The following is a 26,695-nucleotide window of genomic DNA, read 5'->3' on the forward strand; positions in this document are numbered from 1 at the left end:
AATCCACAATTACTTGTCTGATTAAAAATAAAAGAGACTCTAGAATTAAAGATTGTTTAGAAAATGACGACAATGACAACACGGTATGTTAAAACAGGGAATGGGACCAAAGCCATATTCAAAGCAAAGTGCAGTCTCAAAGGCCTCCATGATTTAAGAAAAACAAGCAATTGAGCATTCAACCTAACTGTGTTCCAGACAGAGGAAACTGCCAGTGTAAAGGCCCGTTTGAGGAACAGCATAGTGACCAACGTGGCTGGAGTAGAGTGAGCGAGAGTAATAGTTACACTTTTTTTTTTTTTTTAAAAGATACCAAAGGGTCAGATCACACAGGGCCTTGCAAGGTCACTCAGGGGCTCCCCCCCTCACCCCGAGTGAGATGGGAAAGCAGAGCAGGGTTGTGTGCAGAGGACTGACTGATCTTACACTTTAAAGCATTACTCCACTTCTTTGTAAGAACACACCCTGGGAGGTGTCAGGCTGGAAGGAAGGAGATCGGTTAGGAAGCTGCTGGAATAATCCAGATGAGAGGTGAAGGGATGACAGCAGTGGAGGAGAATAAGATGTGATCAGATCCCAGATAAATCTTGATGGCAGAACCAAAACGATTTCCTGAAACACCGGTTATGAAGTAAGAAAGAAAAGAATCAAAGATGACGTCAAGGTTTTTGGCCTAAACAAGCAGAAGATGGAGCCGCCGTAACAGAAAAGGGACATGTGAGCGAAGTATGGTTGAGAGAGATCAGGAGCTCTGCTGTGGGTGTGCTATAATTGGGGATGACAATCAGACAACCAAAGAGTAGCTGGACATATGAATATGGCGTCTACGACTTGAGCACGAGGTGCTCACAAGGCAGAGAGAAGAGGAAGCACAGACTGAGAACGGGTAGGCCTGAGAGGTGGGAGGAAAACCTAAAGAGCTGCGGTCTTCTCAAAGCAAGTGACAAAAGTCACCAAGTATGTCACTGCTGCTGAAAGAGCAAGTAAGATGAAGACCGAGACCTGCTCACCGGACACAGCAACATGGAGGCCACTGACAGCCTTGATAGAGCAGTTTCAGCTGGGGGAAGGGGGGTGGGTGGGCACAGGGAATGAATCTGCCTGCAGTGGGTTCGGGATAGAACAGAAGAAAGACATACACGTCGCACCTTTGAAAAGTTTTGTGGTTTCCGTTCTTTGAAACGAAAAAACACTAAAGTCACCCAAGGCCACATCCCAGGCACAAAATGACTAACCATCTCTTCCTCTAAGTAACTGCTGCCTTTCCAATGATACCTCTAGTCCCTCTTCACACTTCCAACCTACAAACATAAATAAGGTACTGAATTCCCCCCCAATTCTTGATAGCATCCAATCCAAGATTAGCCTTTATCCCTCCTTAGAATCATCTAGCACAAGTCCAAACGTTATCAGGGACACTCTAATGTCTGATTGCTATGATATGTATCGCTTGCTGGCAGTAAGTCAATAATAAACCTTTTTTTAAAGCTAAAAAAAACCCAAAACAAAAAACGTATTAAAGTTAAAAGGCAAATGAAAACCTGGGAAAATATTTACAGCTTGTAACAAAGGGTAAAAAACTATTTTATTTAAAAAATGTTTGGGGACTTCCCTGGTGGTGCAGTGGTTAAGAATCCACCTGCCCATGCAGGGGACACAGGTTCAAGCCCTGGGCCGGGAAGATCACACATGTCGCGGAGCAACCAAGCCCGTGCGCCACAGCTACTGAGCCTGTGCTCTAGAGCCCTCAAGCCACAACTACTGAAGCCCACGTGCCTAGAGCCCATGTTCCATAATAAGAGAAGCCACTGCAATGAGAAGCCTGCACACCATAACGAAGAGTAGCCCCCACTCGCCACAACTAGAGAAAGCCCGTGTGCAGCAACAAAGACCCAATGCAGCCAAAAATAAATAAAAATAAATTTATTAAAAATTTTTTAAAAATCGTTTTATCACGCAAAATTTCAAACACATGCAGAGGACAGTAAAATGAACCCTCCAGTATCCATTGCCGGTCTCAACTCCTGCTGTGGCCAGTCTTGTTTGTCAATACCCCACCCACTCCCCCTGACTTGCTCCTCACATTCTTTTGAAGCAAATGTCAGGTATCATTTCATTTATTGATATTCAGTACTCAGCTCTAAAAGATGAAGATTCTTTTAAAAAACGTAACTCTTAAATAATTATAATATCTAAAAAAAATTAAGAATTCCTAAATAACAAATATTCTGTCAGTGTTCAAATTTCCTTACTTTCTCTTAAATTGTTACTACAGTTCTTTTGGTTTGAATCAAGGGCCACATAAATTCCATACATTGCACCCACCTGCTATTTCTCCTGAGTCTCCTTTAACCTACAGGCTGTCTCACACTGCAGTTGATTTCCTGAAGAGGAGGAGTTTCCCACTTCAGGACAGTGCTTACTGCAGGCCTGTAGTGCACGTAACAGGTCCCTCCCGTCCCCTGTACTTCTTATAAACTGGTACTCAGACCTAGAGGCTTGATCGGACTCAGGTCCAGTTTTCTTTTCTTTTGGCAAGAAGAGCACGGGTATTGCTTTGAACTTCTAAATGTCTGGGTGTTGCTCTTTTGGAGCTGTTAGCAGTTTATCAGAATCCTTGTTTAGATCCATTAATTCATTAGGAGTTGAAAAACAGTGATAGTCTAAAATTTCTTCTTCATTTTGTTAGCTGGGATATGTCTATTAAAAAAATCTTCTCATTATCTATTTGGTTGATGTGAGTATAGTTTGCAAAGAAAAAGATAAATGCTTGATTCTTTCATTTATGGTTCCCTAGCATCCACTATAGGTAAGCAATGAATAGCATATTTTTTACGATCACTGTGAATTCATGGATTTTATGTATGTGTGAATCAATTTTCATTATTATTCCCACTGAGGTTCAAATTCTTATCTTCAGGTTGGCTCCTGACTCTCTTTGCTGATCCCAGAGGTCTTTGCTAGCTATACTGTTTTGTGTCCTGATAAGATGTTCCAGGCTCATCATACACTTTCCTGACCTAGATACACAACCAGCCATTACTCCGAGAAGCCCTAGTTCCTCTAGGAAATGGTATTTAGTGACCACAATCTGAATGCTGGGGTGCTTGCTACTACCAGGTTGATCACTGTTTCTATAAGCCATTTCAGGGGAGAGAGCTAGAAAAATAAATTTTTAAAGAAAAAATATATCAGGTTCATTCTGACTCTTCTAATTCAAATTCAGGAGCACAAGGACTTCCCTGGTGGTCCAGTGGGTAAGACTCTGTGCTCCCAATGCAGGGGGCCCGGGTTCGATCCCTGGCCAGGGAACTAAGATACCACATGCCACGGGGCAACTAAGCCTGCATGCTCTAGACCCTGCATGCCGCAACGAAGTGCCTGCGTGCTGCAACTATGACCCAACGTAACCAAATGAATAAATAAATAAATAGAATCCACCACAGGGCAGACAGAAGAAGCAAGAAAAACTACAATCCTGCAGCCTGTGGAACAAAAACCACATTCACAGAAAGACAGACAAGATGAAAAGGCAGAGGGCTATGTACCAGATGAAGGAACATGATAAAACCCCAGAAAAGCAACTAAATGAAGTAGAGATAGGCAACCTTCCAGAAAAGAATTCAGAATAATGACAGTGAAGATGATCCAGGACCTCAGAAAAAGAATGGAGGCAAAGATCAAGAAGATGCAAGAAATGTTTAACAAAGACCTAGAAGAATTAAAGAACAAACAAACAGAGATGAACAATACAATAACTGAAATGAAAAATACGCTAGAAGGAATCAGTAGCACAATAACTGAGGCAGAAGAACGGATAAGTGACCTGGAAGACAGAAAGGTGGAATTCACTGCTGCAGAACATAATAAAGAAATAAGAATGAAAAGAAATGAAGACAGCCTAAGAGACTTCTGGGACAACATCATACGCAACAACGTTCGCATTATAGGGGTCCCAGAAGGAGAAGAGAGAGAGAAAGGACCCGAGAAAATATTTGAAGAGATTATAGTTGAAAATTTCCCTAACATGGGAAAGGAAAGAGCCACCCAAGTCCAGGAAGCGCAGAGAGTCCCATACAGGATAAACCCAAGGCGAAACATGCTGACACACATAGTAATCAAAGTGGCAAAAATTAAAGACAAAGAAAAATTATTGAAAGCAGCAAGGGAAAAACGACAAATAACATACAAGGGAACTCCCATAAGGTTAACAGCTGATTTCTCAGCAGAAACTCTACAGGCCAGAAGGGAGTGGCATGACATATTTAAAGTGATGAAAGGGAAGAACCTACAACCAAGATTACTCTACCCGGCAAGGATCTCAGATTCGATGGAGAAATCAAAAGCTTTACAGACAAGCAAAAGCTAAGAGAATTCAGCACCACCAAACCAGCTCTACAACAAATGCTAAAGGAACTTCTCTAAGTGGGAAACACAAGAGAAGAAAAGGACCTACAAAACCAAACCCCAAACAATTACGAAAATGGTAACAGGAACATACATATCGATAATTACCTTAAACGTGAATGGATTAAATGCTCCAACCAAAAGACACAGGTTTGCTGAACGGATACAAAAACAAGACCCATCTATATGCTGTCTACAAGAGACACACTTCAGACCTAGGGACACATACAGACTGAAAGTGAGGGGATGGAAAAAGATATTCCATGCAAATGGAAATCAAAAGAAAGCTGGAGTAGCAATACTCATATCAGATAAAATAGACTTTAAAATAAAGAATGTTACAAGAGACATATCAGATAAAATAGACTTTAAAATAAAGAATGTTACAAGAGACAAGGAAGGACACTACATAATGATCAAGGGATCAATCCAAGAAGATATAACAATTGTAAATATATATGCACCCAACATAGGAGCACCTCAATACATAAGGCAACTGCTAACAGCTATAAAAGAGGAAATCGACAGTAACACAATAATAGTGGGGGACTTTAACACCTCACACCAATGGACAGATCATCCAAACAGAAAATTAAAAAGGAAACACAAGCTTTAAATGTCACAATAGACCAGATAGATTTAATTGATATTTATAGGACATTCCATTCAAAAACAGCAGATTACACTTTCTTCTCAAGTGCACAAGGAACATTCTCAAGTGCACAAGGAACATTCTCCAGGATAGATAACATCTTGGGTCACAGATCAAGCCTCAGTAAATTTAAGAAAATTGAAATCATATCAAGCATCTTTTCTGACCACAACACTATGAGATTAGTAATGAATTACAGGGAAAAAAATGTAAAAAACACAAACACATGGAGGCTAAACAATATGTTACTAAATAACCAAGAGATCACTGAAGAAATCAAAGAGGAGGGCTTCCCTGGTGGCGCAGTGGTTGAGAGTCTGCCTGCTAATGCAGGGGACGCGGGTTCGAGCCCTGGCCTGGGAGGATCCCACATGCCGCGGAGCGGCTGGGCCCGTGAGCCACAATTGCTGAGCCTGCGCGTCTGGAGCCTGTGCCCCGCGACGGGAGGGGCCGCGATAGAGAAGGGCCCGCGCACCGCGATGAAGAGCGGTCCCCGCACCGCGATGAAGAGTGGCCCCCGCTTGCCGCAACTGGAGAAAGCCCTCGCACGAACCGAAGACCCAACACAGCCAAAAATAAAATAAATAAATAAATAAATAAATAAATAAGAAAATCCTTTAAAAAAAAAAAAGAAATCAAAGAGGAAATCAAAAAATACCTAGAGACAAATGACAATGAAAACATGACGATCCAAAACCTATGGGATGCAGCAAAAGCTGTTCTAAGAGGGAAGTTTATAGCAATGCAAGCCTACCTCAAGAAACAAGAAAAATCTCAAATAAACAATCTAACCTTACACCTAAAGGAACTAGAGAAAGAAGAACAAACAAAACCCAAAGTTAGCAAAAGGAACAAAATCATAAAAATCAGAGCAGAAATAAATGAAATAGAAACAAAGAAAACAGTAGCAAAGATCAATAAAACTAAATGCTGGTTCTTTGAGAAGATAAACAAAATTGATAAACCATTAGCCAAACTCATCAAGAAAAGGAGGGAGAGGACTCAAATCAATAAAATAGAAATGAAAAAGGAGAAGTTACAACAGACACTGCAGAAACACAAAGCATCCTAAGAGACTACTATAAGCAACTCTATGGCAATAAAATGGACAACCTGGAAGAAAGGGACAAATTCTTAGAAAGGTATAACCTTCCAAGACTGAACAAGGAAGAAACAGAAAACATGAACAGACCAATCACAAGTAATGAAATTGAAACTGTGATTAAAAATCTTCCAACAAACGAAAGTCCAGGACCAGATGACTTCACAGGTGAATTCTATCAAATATTTAGAGAAGAGCTAACACCCATCCTTCTCAAACTCTTCCAAAAAACTGCAGAGGAAAGAACACTCCCAAACTCATTCTATGAGGCCACCATCACCCTGATACCAAAACCAGACAAAGATACTACAAAAAAAGAAAATTACAGACCAATATCACTGATGAATAGAGATACAAAAATCCTCAACAAAATACTAGCAAACAGAATCCAACAACACATTAAAAGGATCATACACCATGATCAAGTGGGATTTATCCAGGGGACACAAGGATTCTTCAATATATGCAAATCAATCAACGTGATACACCATATTAACAAACTGAAGGAGAAAAACCATATGATCATCTCAATAGATGCAGAAAAAGCTTTTGACAAAATTCAACACAACTTATGATAAAACTCTCCAGAAAGTAGGCATAGAGGGAACCTACCTCAACAGAATAAAGGCCATATATGACAAACCCACAGCAAACCTCATTCTCAATGGTGAAAAACTGAAAGCATTTCCTCTAAGATCAGGAACAAGACAAGGATGTCCACTCTCACCACTATTATTCAACATAGTTTTGGAAGTCCTAGCCACGGCAATCAGAGAAGAAAAAGAAGTAAAAGGAATACAAATTGGAAAAGAAGTAAAACTGTCACTGTTTGCAGATGACATGATACTATACATAGATAATCCTAAAGATGCCACCAGAAAACTACTAGAGCTAATCAATGAATTTGGTAAAGGTGCAGGATACAAAATTAATGCACAGAAATCTCTTGCATTCCTATACACTAATGATGAAAAATCTGAAAGAGAAATTAAGGAAACACTCCCATTTTCCACTGCAACAAAAAGAATAAAATACCTAGGAATAAACCTACCTAGGGAGACAAAAGACCAGTATGCAGAAAACTATAAGACACTGATGAAAGAAATTAAAGATGATACAAACAAATGGAGAGATAGACCATGTTCTTGGATTGGAAGAATCAATACTGTGAAAATGACTACACTACCCAAAGCAATCTACAGATCCAATGCAATCCCTATCAAATTACCAATGGCATTTTTTACAGAACTACAACAAAAAATCTTAAAATTTTATGGAGACAAAAAAGACCCTGAAGAGCCAAAGCAGTCTTGAGGGAAAAAAACGGAGCTGGAGGAATCAGACTCCCTGCCTTCAGACTATACTACAAAGCTACAGTAATCAAGACACTGGCACAAAAACAGAAATATAGATCAATGGAACAGGACAGAAAGCCCAGAGATAAACCCACGCACCTATGGTCAACTAATCTATGACAAAGGACGCAAGGATATACAGTGGAGAAAAGACAGTCTCTTCAATAAGTGGTGCTGGGAAAACAGGACAGCTACATGTAAAAGAATGAAATTAGAACACTCCCTAACACCATACACAAAAATAAACTCAAAATGGATTAGAGACCTAAATGTAAGACCGGACACTCTAAAACTCTTAGAGGAAAACATAGGAAGAACACTCTTTGACATGAATCACAGCAAGATCTTTTTTGATCCACTTCCTAGAGTAATGGAAATAAAAACAAAAATAAACAAATGGGACCTAATGAAACTTAAAAGCTTTTGCACAGCAAAGGAAACTACAAACAAGACAAAAAGACAACCCTCAGAATGGGAGAAAATATTTGCAAATGAATCAACGGACAAAGGATTAATCTCCAAAATATATAAACAGCTCATGCAGCTCAATATTAAAAAACATACAACCCAATCCAAAAATGGGCAGAAGACCTAAGTAAACATTTCTCCAAAGAAGACATACAGATGCCCAAGAAGCACATGAAAAGCTGCTCAACATCACTAATTATTAGAGAAATGCAAATCAAAACTACAATGAGGTATCACCTCACACCAGTTAGAATGGGCATCCCACTACTGGGCACATACCCAGAGAAAACCATAATTCAAAAAGACACATGAACGCCAATGATCATTGCAGCACTATTTACCATAGCCAGGTCGTGGAAGCAACCTAAATGCCCATCGACAGACGAATGGATAAAGAAGATGTGGTACATATATACAATGGAATATTACTCAGCCATAAAAAGGAAGGAAATTGGGTCATTTGTAGAGACGTGGATGAATCTAGAGACTGTCATACAGAGTGAAATAAGTCAGAAAGAGAAAAACAAATATTGTATATTAATGCATACATGTGGAACCTAGAGAAATGGTACAGATGAACCAGTTTGCAGGCAGAAATAGAGACACAGATGTAGAGAACAAACGTATGGACACCAAGGGGGAAAGCAGTGGGGGGGGTGGTGGTGGTGGTGGTGGTGTGATGAATTGGGAGAGTGGAATTGACACGTATACATTAATATGTATAAAATGGATAACTAAAAAGAACCTGCTGTATAAAAAAAAAATAAAATTAAAAATTAAAAAAATTTTAAATTATAAATAAACAAGTAAATAAATATTAAAAAAAGAAGTCTGCACACCACAACTAAAGATCCCGCATGCCGCAACGAAGATTCCCACATGGTGCAACTAAGACACAGTGCAGCCAAAATAAATAAATAAACAAACAAGCAAACAAATAAATAAATATTTAAAACAAAACAAAAAACAAATGCAGGAGTACAGGCTTTCTTTAACCACATTGATATTATCTGTCTCTCCATTTTCCAAGACTGAAAGTCCCTGTTCTCAGTGACATTAACATAACTGTCTGCTTTATCACACACACACATTCACACGTGTGTGTGTGAGATTATGTGTGTACACATAATGTAGAAACAGCAGAAGGAAATATGCCAAAATGTTAACATTAGTGGGATAAGGGATAATGAGGGGTTTTAATTTTTTTCTTTTAACCCGTTTTTATATATCCCAAATTTCTACAATAAACATGTATTATTGGTAGTCAGACAAGAAAAAAGAATAATCTTTTTTTTTTTTTAAGAGATATAGGATTCTTTTTTAAATTATTTATTTATTTATTTATCTATCTATGGCTGTGTTGGGTCTTCGTTTCTGTGCCAGGGCTTTCTCTAGTTGTGACAAGTGGGGGCCACTCCTCATTGTGGTGCGCGGGCCTCTCATTATCGCGGCCTCTCTTGTTGCGGAGCACAGGCTCCAGACGCGCAGGCTCAGTAATTGTGGCTCACGGGCCTAGTTGCTCCGCGGCATGTGGGATCTTCCCAGACCAGGGCTCAAACCCATGTCCCCTGCATTGGCAGGCAGATTCTCAACCACTGCGCCACCAGGGAAGCCCAATAATCTTATTTTTAAAACCATAGCTGGCTCACCAGCTTTCAAGCAATCCAAACTATTCTTTTAGTGAATACACAGAATTCTTTGAAGGATATTATGTAAACCCTACCCTTAGGATCTCAAAATCCGAACACAGGTTACCACTGCTCCCCATACCAAACACCCACAGACCCCGGCCACCCAAAGTAAAATTCCTTACATCTCTCACAGATATTGTTTCTTCTACTATGATCTCCATCTCTGTCCCAGGCTGAACATCGCTCCCCACAGCGAAAAACAGGAACAGCTAAGATCAAGATAGAGGTATAAATGCAATTTAATTTGAATTTCAAAATTCTATAAATGTATTATTTATTTCCAAAACCAAAAAGCCAATGGTCATAAAACTTTAATAGAAATCTCAAATTATGTAAAAACAAGTCTACGTTGGGTATTTTAAAGTTACAATTTAAACAATAATCTTGACTACCTAGAAATGTAAGATTCTTTATCACCAACGTTTTTACCCCCTGAAACATCTCTCACAGACATTATTTATTCTAGTATGATCTCCATCTCTCCCTCAGTCATTCCTCAAAGAGATTTGCAATTACTATACACTATGAGCATTAACTGTGTTTTTTCTGAGTCATTAGTTTGTGACCTTACTTTCTGTCCAGAGGTCCCGTATACTTTAACTCCCTGGAACCCACAGGAGAAATGTAAATCTGATCTCGTCAATTCAGTTCTTTACAGTCCTATTTTTCCTTTCTAACTCAACCACACTTGTCATGATTTTTCTCCTATGATCTTGTCATGCACTACTATTTGTTAGAGTTTGGGGAAGAACAAATTAAAGGGAGGTAGTTGGGAAACTAATGAAGTGGATTAGTTCCATATCAGGGATCTAGGAGCCATGGGGATCCTGATATGAGTTTAGCTTACCATGATACAGTCTTAACAATAAGGACATCATTATGGCTTTTGGACTATAATTAAAGTTTATTAAGTAGGTAGGGTTCTAGGCAAAGGTCAACCTGATAGTATTTTATAAATAAAATGAATACCGATAAAGAAAAATCTGCTGTGAGTCTATTATATTATTGCAGGGAGTAATTAAGTTCAAAATCAGTATACTTTATTTCATTAAATCTAAAATGCTGCCAGTTGTTACTCATTATTTTATGTACCACTAAGAAAGGAAGCATAGCATCAGCTACAGTGCAGGATGCCACTGACTGTAAGACGCATCTTAATCTCACAGATGTTAAAATGCAGGAGAAAAAGGGTACATTTTAGAATTTATGAATTATGGTGGTTGAAACTGGTGGCCACTCAACTTTAAAGATCTCCCTTAAACACAAAATTTTCACAGGAAAACCACCTTATGAATATACTTTGACATCGTATTTTTGACTTAAACACACAGAGAACTATATGGATGTATTCCTAAATAAAAGGTATCATTTAAGGAAAAGAAAAATTTTAAGAAAAACAGTATTACTGCAGTAGTTAAGGAATGAATCATACAATTAAGAACTTCTGATCATGGTAAGGTTGGTTTGGGTCTGTCAGGTGATCTCCTTTTACCTGAGAGGAAGTTGGTGCTTTTCCAGGACACAGTCCCAATGAACTCCCCATCTTCAATTCTGCTTCCTTCAGAGTATAATTGTCTGGCACTAAAAAGAATTTTGATAACATGGTAAATGTTATTAATTCCTACCTTTGGGCAAACTAATACACTGAAATCAGCCTTTCTTTGTAAATCAAGAATGTTAAGAAAGAAAAAAACTGAGTTATACTCCAGGCAAAAGGATTATATACAGTTATGTTTGATCTTAGATTTTCTCACTCTAGAACGTATACTCTTGTTATCTGTACAGCAATGCTAAGAAATAAGAGGCAGCTATGAATGTTCTAGATTCATACTTAACAAAAGAGAGCTGTTGTCTGCATGGATTATGTAATATTCTGAATTGATTCATGCATGATGGACTAGCTTCTTCCAAGTTTAAAGCTGCTATGGTGACTACCATCAAAAAGAGTAAATTAAGTCTAATGACAAGATGAGTTACAGAGGTAAGAACCAAGACTTGGTTACTGTGATAACTGATATCACGATAAAATTAGCAAAACAAATAAAAAACTTTGATAATAAATCCAGAAAGATACAACTAGGGAAAAACCATGACTAAAATGCACGTCAGCTAATCAGAAAGACAGGTGTTTTCCTTTAGAAAACAGAAGTGTTTGATTTTTGGTTAAGACTTTCTGTAATTCACAAGGAAGACACCTGGATGAGAGTCTGTTCTATAAACCAGTTCTAAAAGGTAACTTAAGAATATCAGGTATTGGAAGTCACTGTTTAAGGTAAAAGTGTTGAGAAAGATAGGTGGCATGAGTAGGTGTCAGCTTTTGAAGGCTACCAAAAAGATTTACCTGGACAAAGAAGCTTCCCGTTTCTATCAATAGGCCTCAAACAGCTGTCCTCGGCTATAAATAAAAAGATGCTGGTTAGTGCAGCGAACAAAGAAAACCAAAGAGAGATGCTATACTGTGTTAATTAGCAGGAAGCTAAAAAACCAAAAAAACAAGCAAAAAAACCCAACAACAAAAAACCACATACAGGCAGTCTTCCCTTTGCACAGCAGTGCAGGACCCTAAGAATGCCTGTGCAAGTTGAAACTGTGCACAGAAATCTTAAAAAAAATTATGATTGTACCGTGACCTTTAAAATTTTTTGTCAAAACATTAAAAACTCTGTCACACATGTACACTGAAATAAAAAAATAGCAAACTAATATTTACACTGTAATTTAAAACACTACAGGGGGCTTCCCTGGTGGCGCAGTGGTTAAGGATCCGCCTGCCAATGCAGGGGACACGGGTTCAAGCCCTGGGCTGGGAAGATCCCACATGCCGCGGAGCAACTAAGCCCATGCGCCACAACTACTGAGCCCATGCTCTAGAGCCCGCAAGCCACAACTACTGAGCCCACATGCCGCAACTACTGAAGCCCACGTGCTTAGAGCCCATGCTCCGCAACAAGAGAAGCCACTGCAGTGAGAAGCCCACGCACCGCAACGAAGAGCAGCCCCGGCTTGGCACAACTAGAGAAAGCCCGTGTGCAGCAACCAAGACCCAACACAGCCAAAAATAATATGATTAAGAAAAGAAACCACTACAGACACTGAGAATTAAAATGTTCTCTTTGTAAAAAACACAAGAATAGTTGAAACAGGGATTGCTTTTGTCTCGTAGAGCCTGCAGTACAGGGTGACCATCTTCTCTAGCCCCTAATGATACTCTAAGTTTGGATCAGCTTCCAGTATTTTATGTTTTATACTTTCAATTTCATGAAATATCTACAAGAGCTCCTTTAACATGAAGTTTTTCTGCCAGCGTCGACTCCTCTGGGATATCTTCATACACTTTTCGTCACAACCACTTTCCTCACTCCTGTGAGTTTATGTTCATTAAGTTTCTCTGGCTGCACATCTGGATTCTCTCAAATGACAGCAGTGCCAGCATTCCCACAGCCAGCTATTTCTTCTACAGCTCCATATACTTTTGTTTCTCTCTCTCTCTTTTTAATACATTTATTTATTTATTTTTTGGCTGTGTTGGGTCTTTGTGGCTGCGTGCGACTTTCTCTAGTTGCGGTGAGTGGGGGCTACTCTTCGTAGAGTAGCGGGGGTTACTCTACTCGCGGGCTTCTCATTGTGGTGGCTTCTCTTGTTGCAGAGCACGCGCTCTAGGCGCATGGGCTTCAGTAGTTGTGGCTCTCGGGCTCTAGAGCACAGGCTCAGTAGTTGTGGCGCATGGGCTTAGTTGCTCCATGGCATGTGGGATCTTCCCGGACCAGGGCTCGAACCCGTGTCCCCTGCATTGGCAGGCAGATTCTTAACCACTGCGCCACAAGGGAAGTCCCATATACTTTTGTTTCTTTCCTGCACTTTCACCATTGTTGGCTAATTCGATTATCCATTCTTGTAAAATGTCACCTGAGTTTACCACTGGGAGAAAAGGAGGCAATAAACTACACATTTTGTTGTCTATGTGGTGAAATTAATAGCAGCTATGCACTGACCAATTACTGATAGGCTTTAAGGAGTGAAGTAACTGGTCACTGATCATGATGTACATGTTATTTCACAGTGATCTGCAGACTAAAGAGCTAGTAGCAAAGTTTGTACTTTATGCAGTTACTCAGTTAATATCCGGTGGCAGCTGAAATGTGAACCATGCTGCTGGGTAACAGATGAACGGTGGTAACTGAAATCCACGTGTATCAGAACTGCGCAGAGACTGCCTAGATTTAAGGTGAGTTAGGTGATTCTTATGCTCAGTTAGTAAATGGATTAGGGCCAGTATGCCCTGTTCTTGAGGATGCAAAGACTCCCGCTTTGTGGGAAGAAGTATATTAGGTTTTAATTCCAAACAGAATTCTGACCAAGTTGCATATGAAGTGGGGGAATTCAAAGGGGTGGAGGCTTCTGAGAGGGCAGGAATGAATGCCATGGGCCTTAAAAGTTCTAACTTTATCTGAACAGAACAGAACCTCTTTGAGACTCCTGAGTTCTAGCCCTTATACTACAGTAATGTGAAGCCAGCATAGAATTCTAATACAAACGCCTTGACAACTGAAACAGCTTATGTAAAAGAGTCCTTCAATTTAAAAAATGCTAACTTAAAATACTGTTTTTTTTAAAAATTTTCACTTTCATTCAACAAACGCCTTGTATCTTCTATGTGCCAGGCACTGTCCTAGAAGCTGACAATAAGAAAAACCGCCATGGACTCTGCCCGCAAAGAGCCTCATCTAATGGGGGAGGTGGACATTCATAACACAAAACACAGGTAGTTACAGTGTAAGTGCTACGAAGGGAAGGACAGGGCGTTAGAGTATGATAGACAGATTAACTGAGATTGTGTAGCCAGGGATGACGGAAATAACATTTCAGCTGAGACCAAATGAGTGACTGAGGTTAGCAGATGAAGAGTAAAGGGAACAGAGTTCAAAAAGATTACACGACTAAGAAGTCTCAGGGGGGCTTCCCTGGTGGTGCAGTGGTTAAGAATCCACCTGCTGATGCGGGGGACATGGGTTTGATCCCTGGTCCGGGAAGATCCCACATGCTGCGGAGGAACTAAGCCCGTGCGCCACAGCTACAGAGCCTGAGCTCTAGAGCCCGGGAGCCACAACTACTGAAGCCTGTGTGCCTAGAGCCCGAGCTCCATAACAAGAGAAGCCACCACAGTGAAGGGCAGCCCCCACTCTCCACAACTAGAGAAAGCCCACGAGCAGAAACAAAGACCCAACACAGCCAAAAATAAATATGTAAAAACAAAAAAACAAAACACCTCCCTCTGCTTTAAAAAATAAAAAAGAAGTCTCGGGGGTGGAAGAGAGCCTGTGACCAGAAACTCCACAAAGTCAGCATGGGAAGTGTGCTGTGAATAAGCAGATGAGTGGACTGCAAGGAGGTTAGTTAGGCAGTGGTCAGACGAAGCAGGTCCCCGTAGGCTAGGAGCCCACAGGCAATCCACTACAAAGTACAAAGAGCACAACAGGGCTTTGAGCAGAGGGTGACATGATCTGATTCACCTACGTTTAAGACCACTTGCTATGTAAACAATAGTTCGGAGGGAAGAAGGAGTGGAAGAAAGGAGATCTGTGACATGGGAAGACAACAAACTATTCATTTTAATAAACCATATATTCTCAGGTAACTTTATTGAGGTATAATTTACTTATAATAAAACACATCCAGTTTAAGCGCACAGTTTAAAAGAGGTCGATGAAAACACTCGGTAACCACCAGCAAATTGAGATATAAGTTGCATCACCCCCCGAATTCCCTCATGCCACTCCGTAGTCAATCCCCCATCCCCTAATCCTGATCTGCCTCTGTAACTACAGCTTAGGTTTTCTTTTTTGACAATTTCACATCGATAAGTGGAATCCTAAGAGTATTACTCTTTTGTGACTAGCTTCTTTTGCTTGGCATGATGTCTTTGAGATTCATCCATGTTTTGCATGGGGTGGTAGTTTACTTCTTTTATTGATGAATAGTATCCCATTGTATGGATACACCACAATTTGTTCACCTGCTCACTGACATTTGGATTGTTTCCCATTTTTGGTTATGAACATTTACATACAGTATTTGTAAGCATACATGTTTTAATTTTTCTTGGATAAAAATCCAGGAGAATTGATAAGTGAATGTTTCAATTCATAGGAAATAAGCTAACTCCTTACCAAAGTGACTGTATCATTTTACACTCCCACCAGCAATACACGGCAGTCCCAGTTGCTCCACATCTTTGATATCACTTAGTTTTGTCAGCATTTAAAATTTTAATCATTCTACTAAGCATGCAGTGATGTGTCATTACGGTTTTAGTTTGTTGGCTAATGATACCAAGTATCTTCTCCTGTGCTTATTGGGAGTTCATAGGTAGATTTTCTTTTGTAAAGTGGCTTCCCAATTTGGGTTGTCTTCTGATTAGGTTATAAGTATTTTTTATATATCCTGGATGCAAGTCTATTGTCAAATACATGCTTTATAAATTTTTTCTCTCAGTTTGTGGCCTGCCTTTTCAAATGCCTTTTAAATTTTGTAGTAGTCCAATTTGCTTTTCCCTTCATGGTTTGTACTTTCTAAGTCCTATCTTTTAAAAAATCTCTTCCTTATGGTAAAAGTAACAGAGATTTTCTATGTTTTCTCCCAGAAGTTTCATAGTTTTAGGTTTTAACATTTAAGTCTATGATCCATTTTTTTTAAATTATTTATTTAATTTATTTTTGGCTGTGTTGGGTCTTCGTTGCTTTGCACGGGCCTTCCCTAGTTGCGGCAAGCGGGGGCTACTCTTTGTTGCAGTACACGGGCTTCTCATTGCAGTGGCCTCTCTTGTTGTGGAGCACAGGCTCTAGAGCGCAGGCTTAGCAGTTGTGGCACACGGGCTTAGTTGCTCCACGGCATGTGGGATCTTCCCGGACCAGGGCTCGAACCCGTGTCCCCTGCATTGGCAGGCAGACTCCCAACCACTGTGCCACCAGGGAAGTCCTATGATCCATTTTGAGTTCATTTTTTACATGATGTAAGGCAAAGGTGGAGGTTCATTTTTGCATCTATTGATATCCAATTGGTCCATCACTGTATGCTGAAATAGTATTTTTCCCCATGGAAATACCTTGGCACTTCTGTTGAAAAGTCAACTGACTGAATATGTTTGCATCTATTTCTGGCTTTTCAATGTAGTTCTGTTGTAAATACTTTGGAACATTTCCACATATGATCTCTGTTGCACATTCTTCTTCTTAAAAGAGCCCTTAAAAAATGTAAAAACTATTCTAAGCTCACTGGCTGTGCAGAAGCAGGTTGTAGGCCACACATGCTGAACTCTGCTCCATGTGTCTACCCTCATGACTACACACACTGTCTTGATTTCTATAGTTTCAGAGTAAGTCTTGAAATCAGTTGGTGTAACTCTTCCAACTTTGTTCTTTATTTCCTCTAAAATTGTTATGGATACTTTAGGTTCTTTGCATTTCCACATAAATTTAAGAATCAGCTTGTCAATTTCTACCAGAAAAAAAAAAAAACCTGCCAGAATTTTGAGTGTGAATGCACTGAATGTACAAATAAATTTTGAGAGAATTAGCCTCTTAATAGTACTGTGTCTTCTTTTTTTTTTTTTTAATTTAATTTAATTTTTTTTGTTTCAGGATTTTTAGGTTTTATAAAGGTATTGTATTAGCATAACAATGAAAAATTTAAAAGACCATCTCTAATCTCATTATCTTATCAAGCATTGTTTACATTTTTTTTTCCACACACACACTGTATTTTATTTTTACAAGAGATAAACTGACACCAAGCATTGTAAATGCATGACCACAACAAAAGCAACAATGATTCCAATTACCAAACAGTACTGTGTCTTCTGATCCAAGAATATGGTACATCATTTAATTTATTTGGGTCTCCTTTTATTTTTCATGGCAATGTTTTCTAGTTTCCAGTGTACAGGTCTTGCACATATCTTGTTAAATTTACCCCCAAGTATTTCATGATAGTTTATGCTATTATAAATGTTTTATTAATTTAATTTTGCATTTTTTTGTTGCTAGTAAACATATATGGACTTTTATATACTGATTTTGAGTTCTTGTTAAACTCACTTATTAATTCCAGTAGTTTTAATAGGATCCTCAGAGTATACAAGTAGATGATAAGCACATCAATAGTGCTCACCATCACTGCATCAGGAAAACGCAGTTAAACACAGGAGATACCAACTCATGTTCACTAAAATGGCTACAATCAAAAAGACAATTATAGGACTTCCCTGGTGGCAAAGTGGTTAGGAATCCACCTGCCAATGCATGGGACACGGGTTCAAGCCCTGGTCCGGGAAGATCCCACGTGCCATGGAGCAACTAAGCCCGTGCGCCACAACTACTGAGCCTGCGCTCTAGAGCCTGCGAGTGACAACTACTGAGCCCATGTGCCACAACTGCTGAAGCCTGCATGCCTAGAGCCTGTGCTCCGCAACAAGAGAAACCACTGCAATGAGAAGCTCGCGCTCGCCGCAACTAGAGAAAGGATGTGCGCAGCAACGAAGACCCAACACAGCCAAAAATAAATAAAATAAATAAATAAAAATTAAAAAAAAAACAATTATAAATATTGGCAAGGATGTGAAGAAACTGCAACCCTGATGCACTGCCAGTGGGTACGCAAATGATTCAGCCACTTTGGAAAATAGTACGGCAGTTTCTTATAAAGTTAAACATAACTTTGCCATGTGACCCAGCAGTTCCAATTCTGTACATCTACCCAGGAGAACTGAAAACACAGGTCTATACAAAGACATAATGTTTACAGCAGAATCAGTCATAAAAGCCCCAAAGTGGAAACAATTCAAATGTCCATCAACTGGTAATGAACAAACAAAATGTGATATATCCATACAATCCGTACAATATATTCCTTTTTATCCAGTCAGCAATAAAAAGGAACAAATTACTGAAACATGCTGAATCATGGATGAATCTCAAAAATGATACACTGAGTGAAAGAAGCCAGACACAAAAGACTACACATTACATGCTTTCATTTACATGAAATGACCAGAAAAGCAAGTCAAAGAAACAGAAAGTAGATGAATGGCTGTCAGGGGCTTGGTATGTAAATGGGAACAAGAGATCTTTTTGGAGTGATGGAACTGTTCTAAAACTGGATTGCTGTGATGGTTGTACGACCTTATACATTTACTAATAATCACTGAATTATGCTTAAAATGGACGTTTTATGATATGTAAATTATACCTCAATAAAGCTGTAAAAGAAAACTTAATGCCGAGTGAACAGTGTGTTTGTGGAATGTTATATTCATTAAGATAGAATTTACATAAATGTAAAAATACAATATACACACATACATATATAGAGAGAGGTATAATATATATAGTACAATGTGAATGCACGAACTAGATACACACCCAAATCAGATATACTGGTTGCATCTGGGGAGGGAGGATAGGTCTGAGGAGAACATAGAGGACTTTATTTGTAATGTTTGAGGCGAAAACAAACACATGGCAAGATGTTAACATTTGTCCATTTTGGGTGGTAGATACGTGAGTTTTCCCTAAATTATTTTTTTGAACTCTCCCATATTTTTTTTCAATTAAAAATCAAAACAAAACTAAATTAAACCAAAAAACCAAAAGCAAACATAAATGATTACCTAGTTCCTTCATTAATTTTAATTCCTTTATGGCTTTAATTCGAATATCAAACACCACCTAAAATAGAGAAATAAACTAATGACTGTGTATAAGTTAAAAACAATGGGAGGAGAAGAAAATGAAGATTGTCAGTGTGTGCATATACAGGTTGAGTTATTAACTACCTTACATTTAGCAGTTTTTGCCTACTTGAAAAAAATTTTTTTCCATCCCTGAAATTCTTTTCTCTCTTCTACAGAGTCAAAGGCAAAAACTTAGATCTTGGTTAAGTTTTCACCAAATTGATAATAACTGGAATGGAAAGGCCACCTACAGAAAACTTTAGAAAACTAAAGACATAATAGTAGCGAAAGGCAAAAGTTGACAAACAGTTAAGCTTTCTGATGATAGCAAATAAAAGAAACTATAGGTTTTTTATGTTAAGAATGATGAATTCAGGGCCAGTGCAGGGGACATGGGTTCGATCCCTGGTCTGGGAAGACCCCACATCTTCATTAATAATATAATATAAAACTGTACTAATAATTAACAAGCATTAATAATATAAAAATGTACTAATCCAAGGGTACTATTTTAAATTTCTACTTAAATTATTTTAGATTGTGTTTCCTTTTCTTTTTAAAATTTAGGCTAATTGCCTCTAAGGCATAAAATCGTGGAAATTTAGGGGTAAAGCTGACGACAGAGATCACTGCCTCTACTTCCCCACTGGTGTCCCCCCGCTGTACCCCCCACTGTGCCAAGAAGGAACAGCGCCTGCAGTGATCAAGGACTGCACCAGCCTCCCATTCGGGTCAGGGCGGCAGGTCTCCTGAGCTTCGGGGCATTGACCTTATACTGTTCCCACTAACGTGCAAACAAACCTTAAGAAACTATAATTTTATATAAAAGAAAACATTCTAAGTTTTTAAAATAAAGTTACAGAAAAACTTAATAAATGGAGACTACATAAATATAAAAAGATGTTTCCTGAAATAATGTTTAAGGAAACCAGTATAATAGTCTTAAATGGAAAACTGAAAAAAATCCCTTTGAAGAGCAACTGGCTTTATACAGAGCACAGAGTATACTGTAGAGCAATTTAAGATAAACTTTAAAAAACCCAAACACCAAAGAACACAAAACCAAAACATATATACCTTGTTTTAAAAATATAGAAAAGACTCTTGAAAATAGCATCTCACAGTTATCAAAGTCAGAAGATTCCATGAACTAATTAAAAAGGTAACTCCCACATTCTAATTCTAGGCTTTGGAGGGAAAAAAAGGCATATATTTTCTTGAAATATGCCAAGGGCTAACAAAGGTAAATAAGCAATAATCAAATGTTACAAATAAAAAGGTGATTTCTTAAGATTTAGAAGTTTACTGAGACAACTGTTCTGAAAGATTAAGGTATTGCTTTCTAAATAAAATTGTATTAACTAAAGACTGTCAACCACACTTAATATTCTACTCACTGTGTTAAGAGTTGCTGATATTTTAACTTGCTCTTCTTCAGAGTCTAATTGGCATAAATTTTTAACTTGGAGCCAGTCAATCTCATTCACACTGGTGATCCATTTCCCTTGTTTGGTCAACAAACTGTAGGTAAAAAGACATTTAAAAAATGTGTCTTTACACAGCCCTTTTATGGATCAGAGAGGATTGGAAAATTCATGCTTTTCTTTAGGCACCGCTTCCAAAATTCTGCATGTGTCACTTAATGTGACTAATTAAAGGTGACCAAGTTCTACTGAGTTGCGTTTTTGAAAGTTCACTATCTTTTTAGGGTAGTGTTAAGACAGTATTCCACAGAGTCTATATTCATGATTCCAAATATTCTTTGATTTATACAAATAATTTGTTGCCACATTTTTCAAAGGGAACTGTTGTAATTGAACAATCGGTTGTTAACGTCTACCTGCACGCTGCAATCACTAGGGGAGCTTTAAAAGAGTACCTACACCAGAAGCCCACCCATAGACTTTAGTAGCTTAACAGCAGGACAGCATGCACAGCCGTGCAGACTGACGCAGAGTAAAAGCACCACATCTAATGGATATCATGCACATCATATACACTGTATGTTTGTATTTTTATTATAGAGGTTTTAAAAAATTTTATGATAGCAGATGGCAGTGGAGTGTCTTGTTCTAACAAGATTTCCCTACAGATAATAGTAAAGGTTCTTGAGGAAGGAGCGACTTCTTACTAATTCACACAGAGGCACTGAGCGGGCTAGCAGAAGTCCTCTCTGGGAGTGCACAGCAGAGCCCTAAAACACAATTCTACTCTTCATTTCAGTTATTCCACTCTGGGACTCCACCTTGAGTTAGCAATCTTAAATAGAGCAAAGTTTTAAGCACAAAGATGTTCCCTGAAGACCACCTTAAAATAATGAAAAACTGGACGATAACAAGGATGCTAGCTAAACTATTTAGCACTTACTGTGTGTAAACACTTGTCAGCTCTTAACTCTTTCAATCCTTACAACTGTATGAAGCTGGTACTAATTATTATGCTCATTTTACAGAAGAAGAATTTGAGCAGAGAGATGATGTAACTTGCCCACGGTCACACTACTATTAAGTGATAAAGCTGGAAACAAAGCCAGGCAGCTGGCCCTCAAGGCCTTGTCCCTACCCACTCCTCACACAGGAGCAGTCAGGTAACCTATAACATCAACACAGGTTATTATGCAGCCATGAAATGAGGTTTATGAAGAGCCTTCAAACATGAGGGGAAAGCAGAATGTAACTATTTACCTACAAAATCATCACTATTATGTTTAAAAAGAAAAAAACCGGACTTCCCCGGTGGCACAGTGGTTGAGAATCCGCCTGCCAATGCAGGGGACATGGGTTCAAGCCCTGGTCCGGGAAGATCCCACATGCCGCGGAGGAACTAATAAGCCCGTGCGCCACAAATACTGAGCCTGCGCTCTAGAGTTTGAGAGCCACAACTACTGAAGCCCGCGCGCCTAGAGCCCGTTCTCCACAACAAGAGAAGCCACTACAGTGAGAAGCCCGTGCACCGCAACGAAGAGTAGCCCCCGCTCGCCGCAACTAGAGGAAGCCCGCGTGCAGCAACAAAGACCCAACGCAGCCAAAAAACATATATATATTAAAAAAATAATAAATTAATAAGAAAAAAAACGTTTCAAAACAAAAACCCAATTATTCGAGCTCAGAAAGCTAGCACTGACAGACACTGCATGAGTGGTATGGGGATGCTGTTTTGGGTCTCCTGTCTTCACCTCTATATTTCCCAAGTCCTAATGAATGTATATTACTTTCTAAAAAGAAATATATAATAAACTTTTAAATTAAATAAACAAGGTAGGGAAATAAATGTCTGGAAAACACTTGTCGAAAACAGAGTGATAAATATAATACAAAATAAACACACTTCCCAAGTGCTCTGCTTCTCTATGTCACAGCCACTAATAAACAATAATACAGAGCCTCTGTAATCTAAGTATATTCATAGCACTGATACAGCAGGGAACGGATTCACTGGTCATAAGCTGAAGTCTTCAATGTATGGAAATCGGGGGGGTTACAGGGTATGGTAATGCTGGCCACAGAGATGTACTGGCACAGACATGGGTAACACAAATGAGGAGAAGAAGCACTCCTGAGCTTCGCGTGTGACTTACAGGAACCAAGGCTGCAACTCCCCAAGCAACTGCCTCACGTGGGCAGCTGGGAGGATCTCAAGCATCATAAAAAGGATTATAACAAAAAACTGAATTGCCTTCTGAGATTCTTGTGACAAGACAGACAAATTTCGCTGTGATAATACCTTCCTCATGAAAAATTTTAGGAACTTTCTCTGTGAGAATGTGCCCTCCATCTTATAATGAGTGCTAATCAGAATTATTTGATAAGATTCTGCTTTACTGCCAACTAATCTACACTATATCTAGCCTATACCTATATTATTCAGTTACCACATTTACAAAAAAAAAAAAAAAATCACATTACAATATCATTTTTCTCCAGGTTGCCTAACCACGAACATTCCTATTTACAATATATAGAACACAATGTCTAGAAATAAAGAGAAACATTTAACTCTCATCATTATTAACATAAAGCTTTAGAGTTCTAAGATATAGCACTGTAACTAAAATCAGTTTAAAAAGAGTTCTCTTCTTAGCATGTTACCTGTTACCGTCATTAGAATCCTGAATTAAAATCGAGCTTCCGTTTCTGAGACCTTGTTCTCTGAATGTCTTCTTCAAGTCTTCCTTGGGAATGGTGGTCCAGCTCTCTTCACCTACAGACTCAGTATTGTTGACTAAGATGACTCCGTCTGGGATTGCAAAGGTTGTGAATACACTACCTATTTCTGCATTAGATGGAAAGACATGTGGAGAGTCTATCAACTGCTGACACTCCTCTTCTTCATTGCTTGTTGCCGGATGAAGAACGTTTAAAAGCAGAGGTTCACAGTCACTACCAGCTGGAATCTGGATTCCGCCAACCTACAACAATATTAAGTCAGCCATTAGTATAGTTCATATTTGCCAAAATTAAGTCAACACAGTAATGTAGTAAAAGACTCTTGTAGAACAATTCCCATTTTTTTTCTTTTCAAGTGAAATAAAGTTTTCACAAATGTCTTTTAAGTATCAGAAGAACAGCTTTAGATTTTTGAAACTTTTTCTTAGCCATCTTTTACTTCTTAGGAGAGAAATCTGAAGTGGAGACAGACATGTGAGTCCTCAGCAGTGGTAAATTTATGAGGTGGACCAAGGACAGTCCATTGAGTGGGTGAGATGCTCCTCACTGCTTTCTTGACTGTGCTGCCTTAAGTCACCTCCAGCCCTACCAGTGTAACGAACCGCTCCCTTCTGAAACCTCATCAAGAGTATGTACAGACCCTCCTGCTCACTTATTTTAGTGCAGTGACCCACACTACGTGCCTGAAGGATACAGACTGATTATTTACCTTTGCGTCTAGCTTCTGACACACAGCCTGACACCATGGAGGTGTTCTACAACTATCTCTTGAACATATAACCAACACTGATTGTACTTAAAATTTATTGGGTATTTCAGCAGTTTTCTAATATGTAAGTGCCATCACATATGCTAAATAAAATTTTATCACAATAACTTAAAAAATATCCAAAACTCTCGTGAACATTTCTTCAACACTTATTTACCTCCACCCCATTCCATACAAAGATGTCTTCCCCATCAGCAATTTCAATTTCACACAGTGTCAGGTGATCTCCTAGGAAGATGAGATTATCAGTGAAACCATTCTCATGATCATCAAAAAGAAATTTAACTATAGCAACAGCCAAGACACAAACATTTGTTTGAAAAAAAGCATTCTCATTGAGGAAAACTAAGAAAAAGGGAGTAATTATGATTGTTATATTGATATTATTTTATATTATTTTTATCTTTATTCCTTCCATCACGCTCTTTAGCCTTTTTTTTTCTCCATTTTCATTTTATGTAAGCATTTCCCCCATAAGATTTGTGGGCATGAAAGCAGGAAAAAAAAAAGTTAATATAAAGGTCAACTGTACTTGACACTGTGAACATGGGGAAGGCTTACACATCAAACAGTCCTCACTCACCCACTAATGAGCTGTATGACCTTGTGGACTTCAAGCCTCTATGCTTCAGTTTCCTCATTTATGAAATGGGGATAAAAAAATTTTGTGAAAATCAAATGAGATAATTTACACAAAACACTTATCTCGGTATTTGGCACCATGAAGTCCAAGATAAATGTTACTGCTGCTACTGCTATTATTGTTCTGTTGTTATTTAAAGGAAGTACTTTTAAGCTCCTGAAGTACTTTTGTTTTGCTACAAAGTCTGAAGCTGAGATTGGATTAAAAACACAAGCCGTATTAAACAAGATTTAAATGGTTTCAAACCATTTTGCTCAGAAGTTTGTGGTAATATAAAAAAATTTCCAAAGCCTTTAAGAAAAAATTTGTTTAGGTAGAGAAGTAGCCTTAATTTCAGAAAACATAAAACATTTCCATGTTAGCAAAATTTCACACATTACATATATTGGATACATTATAAACTAAATAAATTGTTTTATTAAATATAAAAAACTAAATATATTATTTGTTAAAACCAATATGATGAGAACCTGCACAGCTAAGAAAAGTAGTATGTAGGGAAAGACTGGCCAAGAGCAAAAAGTCACAGATGAGCTCCACAAAATGTACATATACACAGTAAGTTGCTGTGTTTTAATATTTCTCTTACCATCAAGTGTCTGGTAAACATGAAGTCCTGCTGGTACAAACTTTGCAACACTAAGAACCATATCTCCTTCCCAAAATTCTAACAGCTGCAGAATATGAATGAAAGAAAAGAGAACAATGAAAAATCACATACAGATCACTTTTCCAGGTTAAGTAAGAAGAGCACTGTGACAATTTACTTATGTAGCTGATACAACAGGGAACAAGCAAATGAATAGGACAATCCCCACCCAGCACCCAAAATGAGGAAAGTAGATGTCTTTCAATGTTAAATCAGTCAAATCCAAAGATGGCTAATCTCACATCCATTAGTGACTGAAGAACCTTGACATACACAAAGAGCACAATGACCATCTAAACAACAACCATTTCTACTTAATTTATGGGAAGATCACTTTTATCAGAAGGCAAAATGATCAGTGTGCCAGTCCAGGAATCCTGGTCCAAAAGAGCAAAAATTATGTGTTTAATCAGCACTATTCAGGGAAAAGCAGCACACACGAATACTCTTTTTTCTCAAAAGGAATGTCTCCCACTGTAAATTTAAAAAGTAGCATTACCAGTTTATTTCATAGATTACCAGGGATTTGTTTTTTAAGTTTCTAGCTCCAAGATTCTGGGGACTGTGGTAACCTCACCAAAACAATGTCACCCATAAAGGTCAGTCCTATTTAGTCCCTCTCCACAATCACAAGATAGTTCTCTTAAAAAGAAATTTCATACTTACACATGATTACTTAACTGTCAGTCTCTCAGCCTCTTGCCAGTGGCTTAATTCTAAGATAATAGAGATGTGCACTTAAACCATCAAAAAGCAGACTGGTGTGAAATCTAAACCTTATAAAGGTGACCAAGGTCTTTTCCACTTGAAACGTTACCCTAGGCAGGGTCAAATCCCCAAGTCCACCTATATCATCACTGACAGGATTGGCTCAGAAATAAACTTTTAGTGGAAAAGTTCAGAAGTATTAGATAATTTTAGAAATCCTGATCCTGATCCAACATTTAAATATTCAAAATCAACTAAAGTTAAAGAAGAAACTGGTCTGCTTTTCTTTGTACAAGAGGAAAATCAAAAGAAAGCTAATAATTTTGGTAAATGATATAGTTTTTCAGAAAATTCACTT

At 38.5% G+C, this 26,695-nt stretch overlaps 1 protein-coding gene across 7 annotated transcripts in view; it reads right to left on the reverse strand.

Moving 5' to 3' along the window:
• Nucleotides 1–26,695, reverse strand: part of USP40 (ubiquitin specific peptidase 40) — a 94,333-nt gene that overhangs the window by 26,640 nt on the left and 40,998 nt on the right. For all 7 annotated transcript variants that reach the window (XM_057551756.1, XM_057551755.1, XM_057551754.1 and 4 more), the window contains 8 exons: nt 25,570–25,654; nt 24,495–24,565; nt 23,491–23,810; nt 20,800–20,923; nt 19,340–19,397; nt 12,017–12,070; nt 11,168–11,256; nt 9,798–9,884 (listed from right to left, as the gene is read on the reverse strand). In XM_057551756.1, the coding sequence (XP_057407739.1) occupies nt 9,798–9,884; nt 11,168–11,256; nt 12,017–12,070; nt 19,340–19,397; nt 20,800–20,923; nt 23,491–23,810; nt 24,495–24,565; nt 25,570–25,654 (888 nt within the window). The remainder of the gene's footprint in view (nt 1–9,797; nt 9,885–11,167; nt 11,257–12,016; nt 12,071–19,339; nt 19,398–20,799; nt 20,924–23,490; nt 23,811–24,494; nt 24,566–25,569; nt 25,655–26,695) is intronic.

This window comes from Balaenoptera acutorostrata, chromosome 8, assembly GCF_949987535.1.
Source record: "Balaenoptera acutorostrata chromosome 8, mBalAcu1.1, whole genome shotgun sequence".
Lineage (NCBI taxonomy): Eukaryota > Metazoa > Chordata > Mammalia > Artiodactyla > Balaenopteridae > Balaenoptera > Balaenoptera acutorostrata.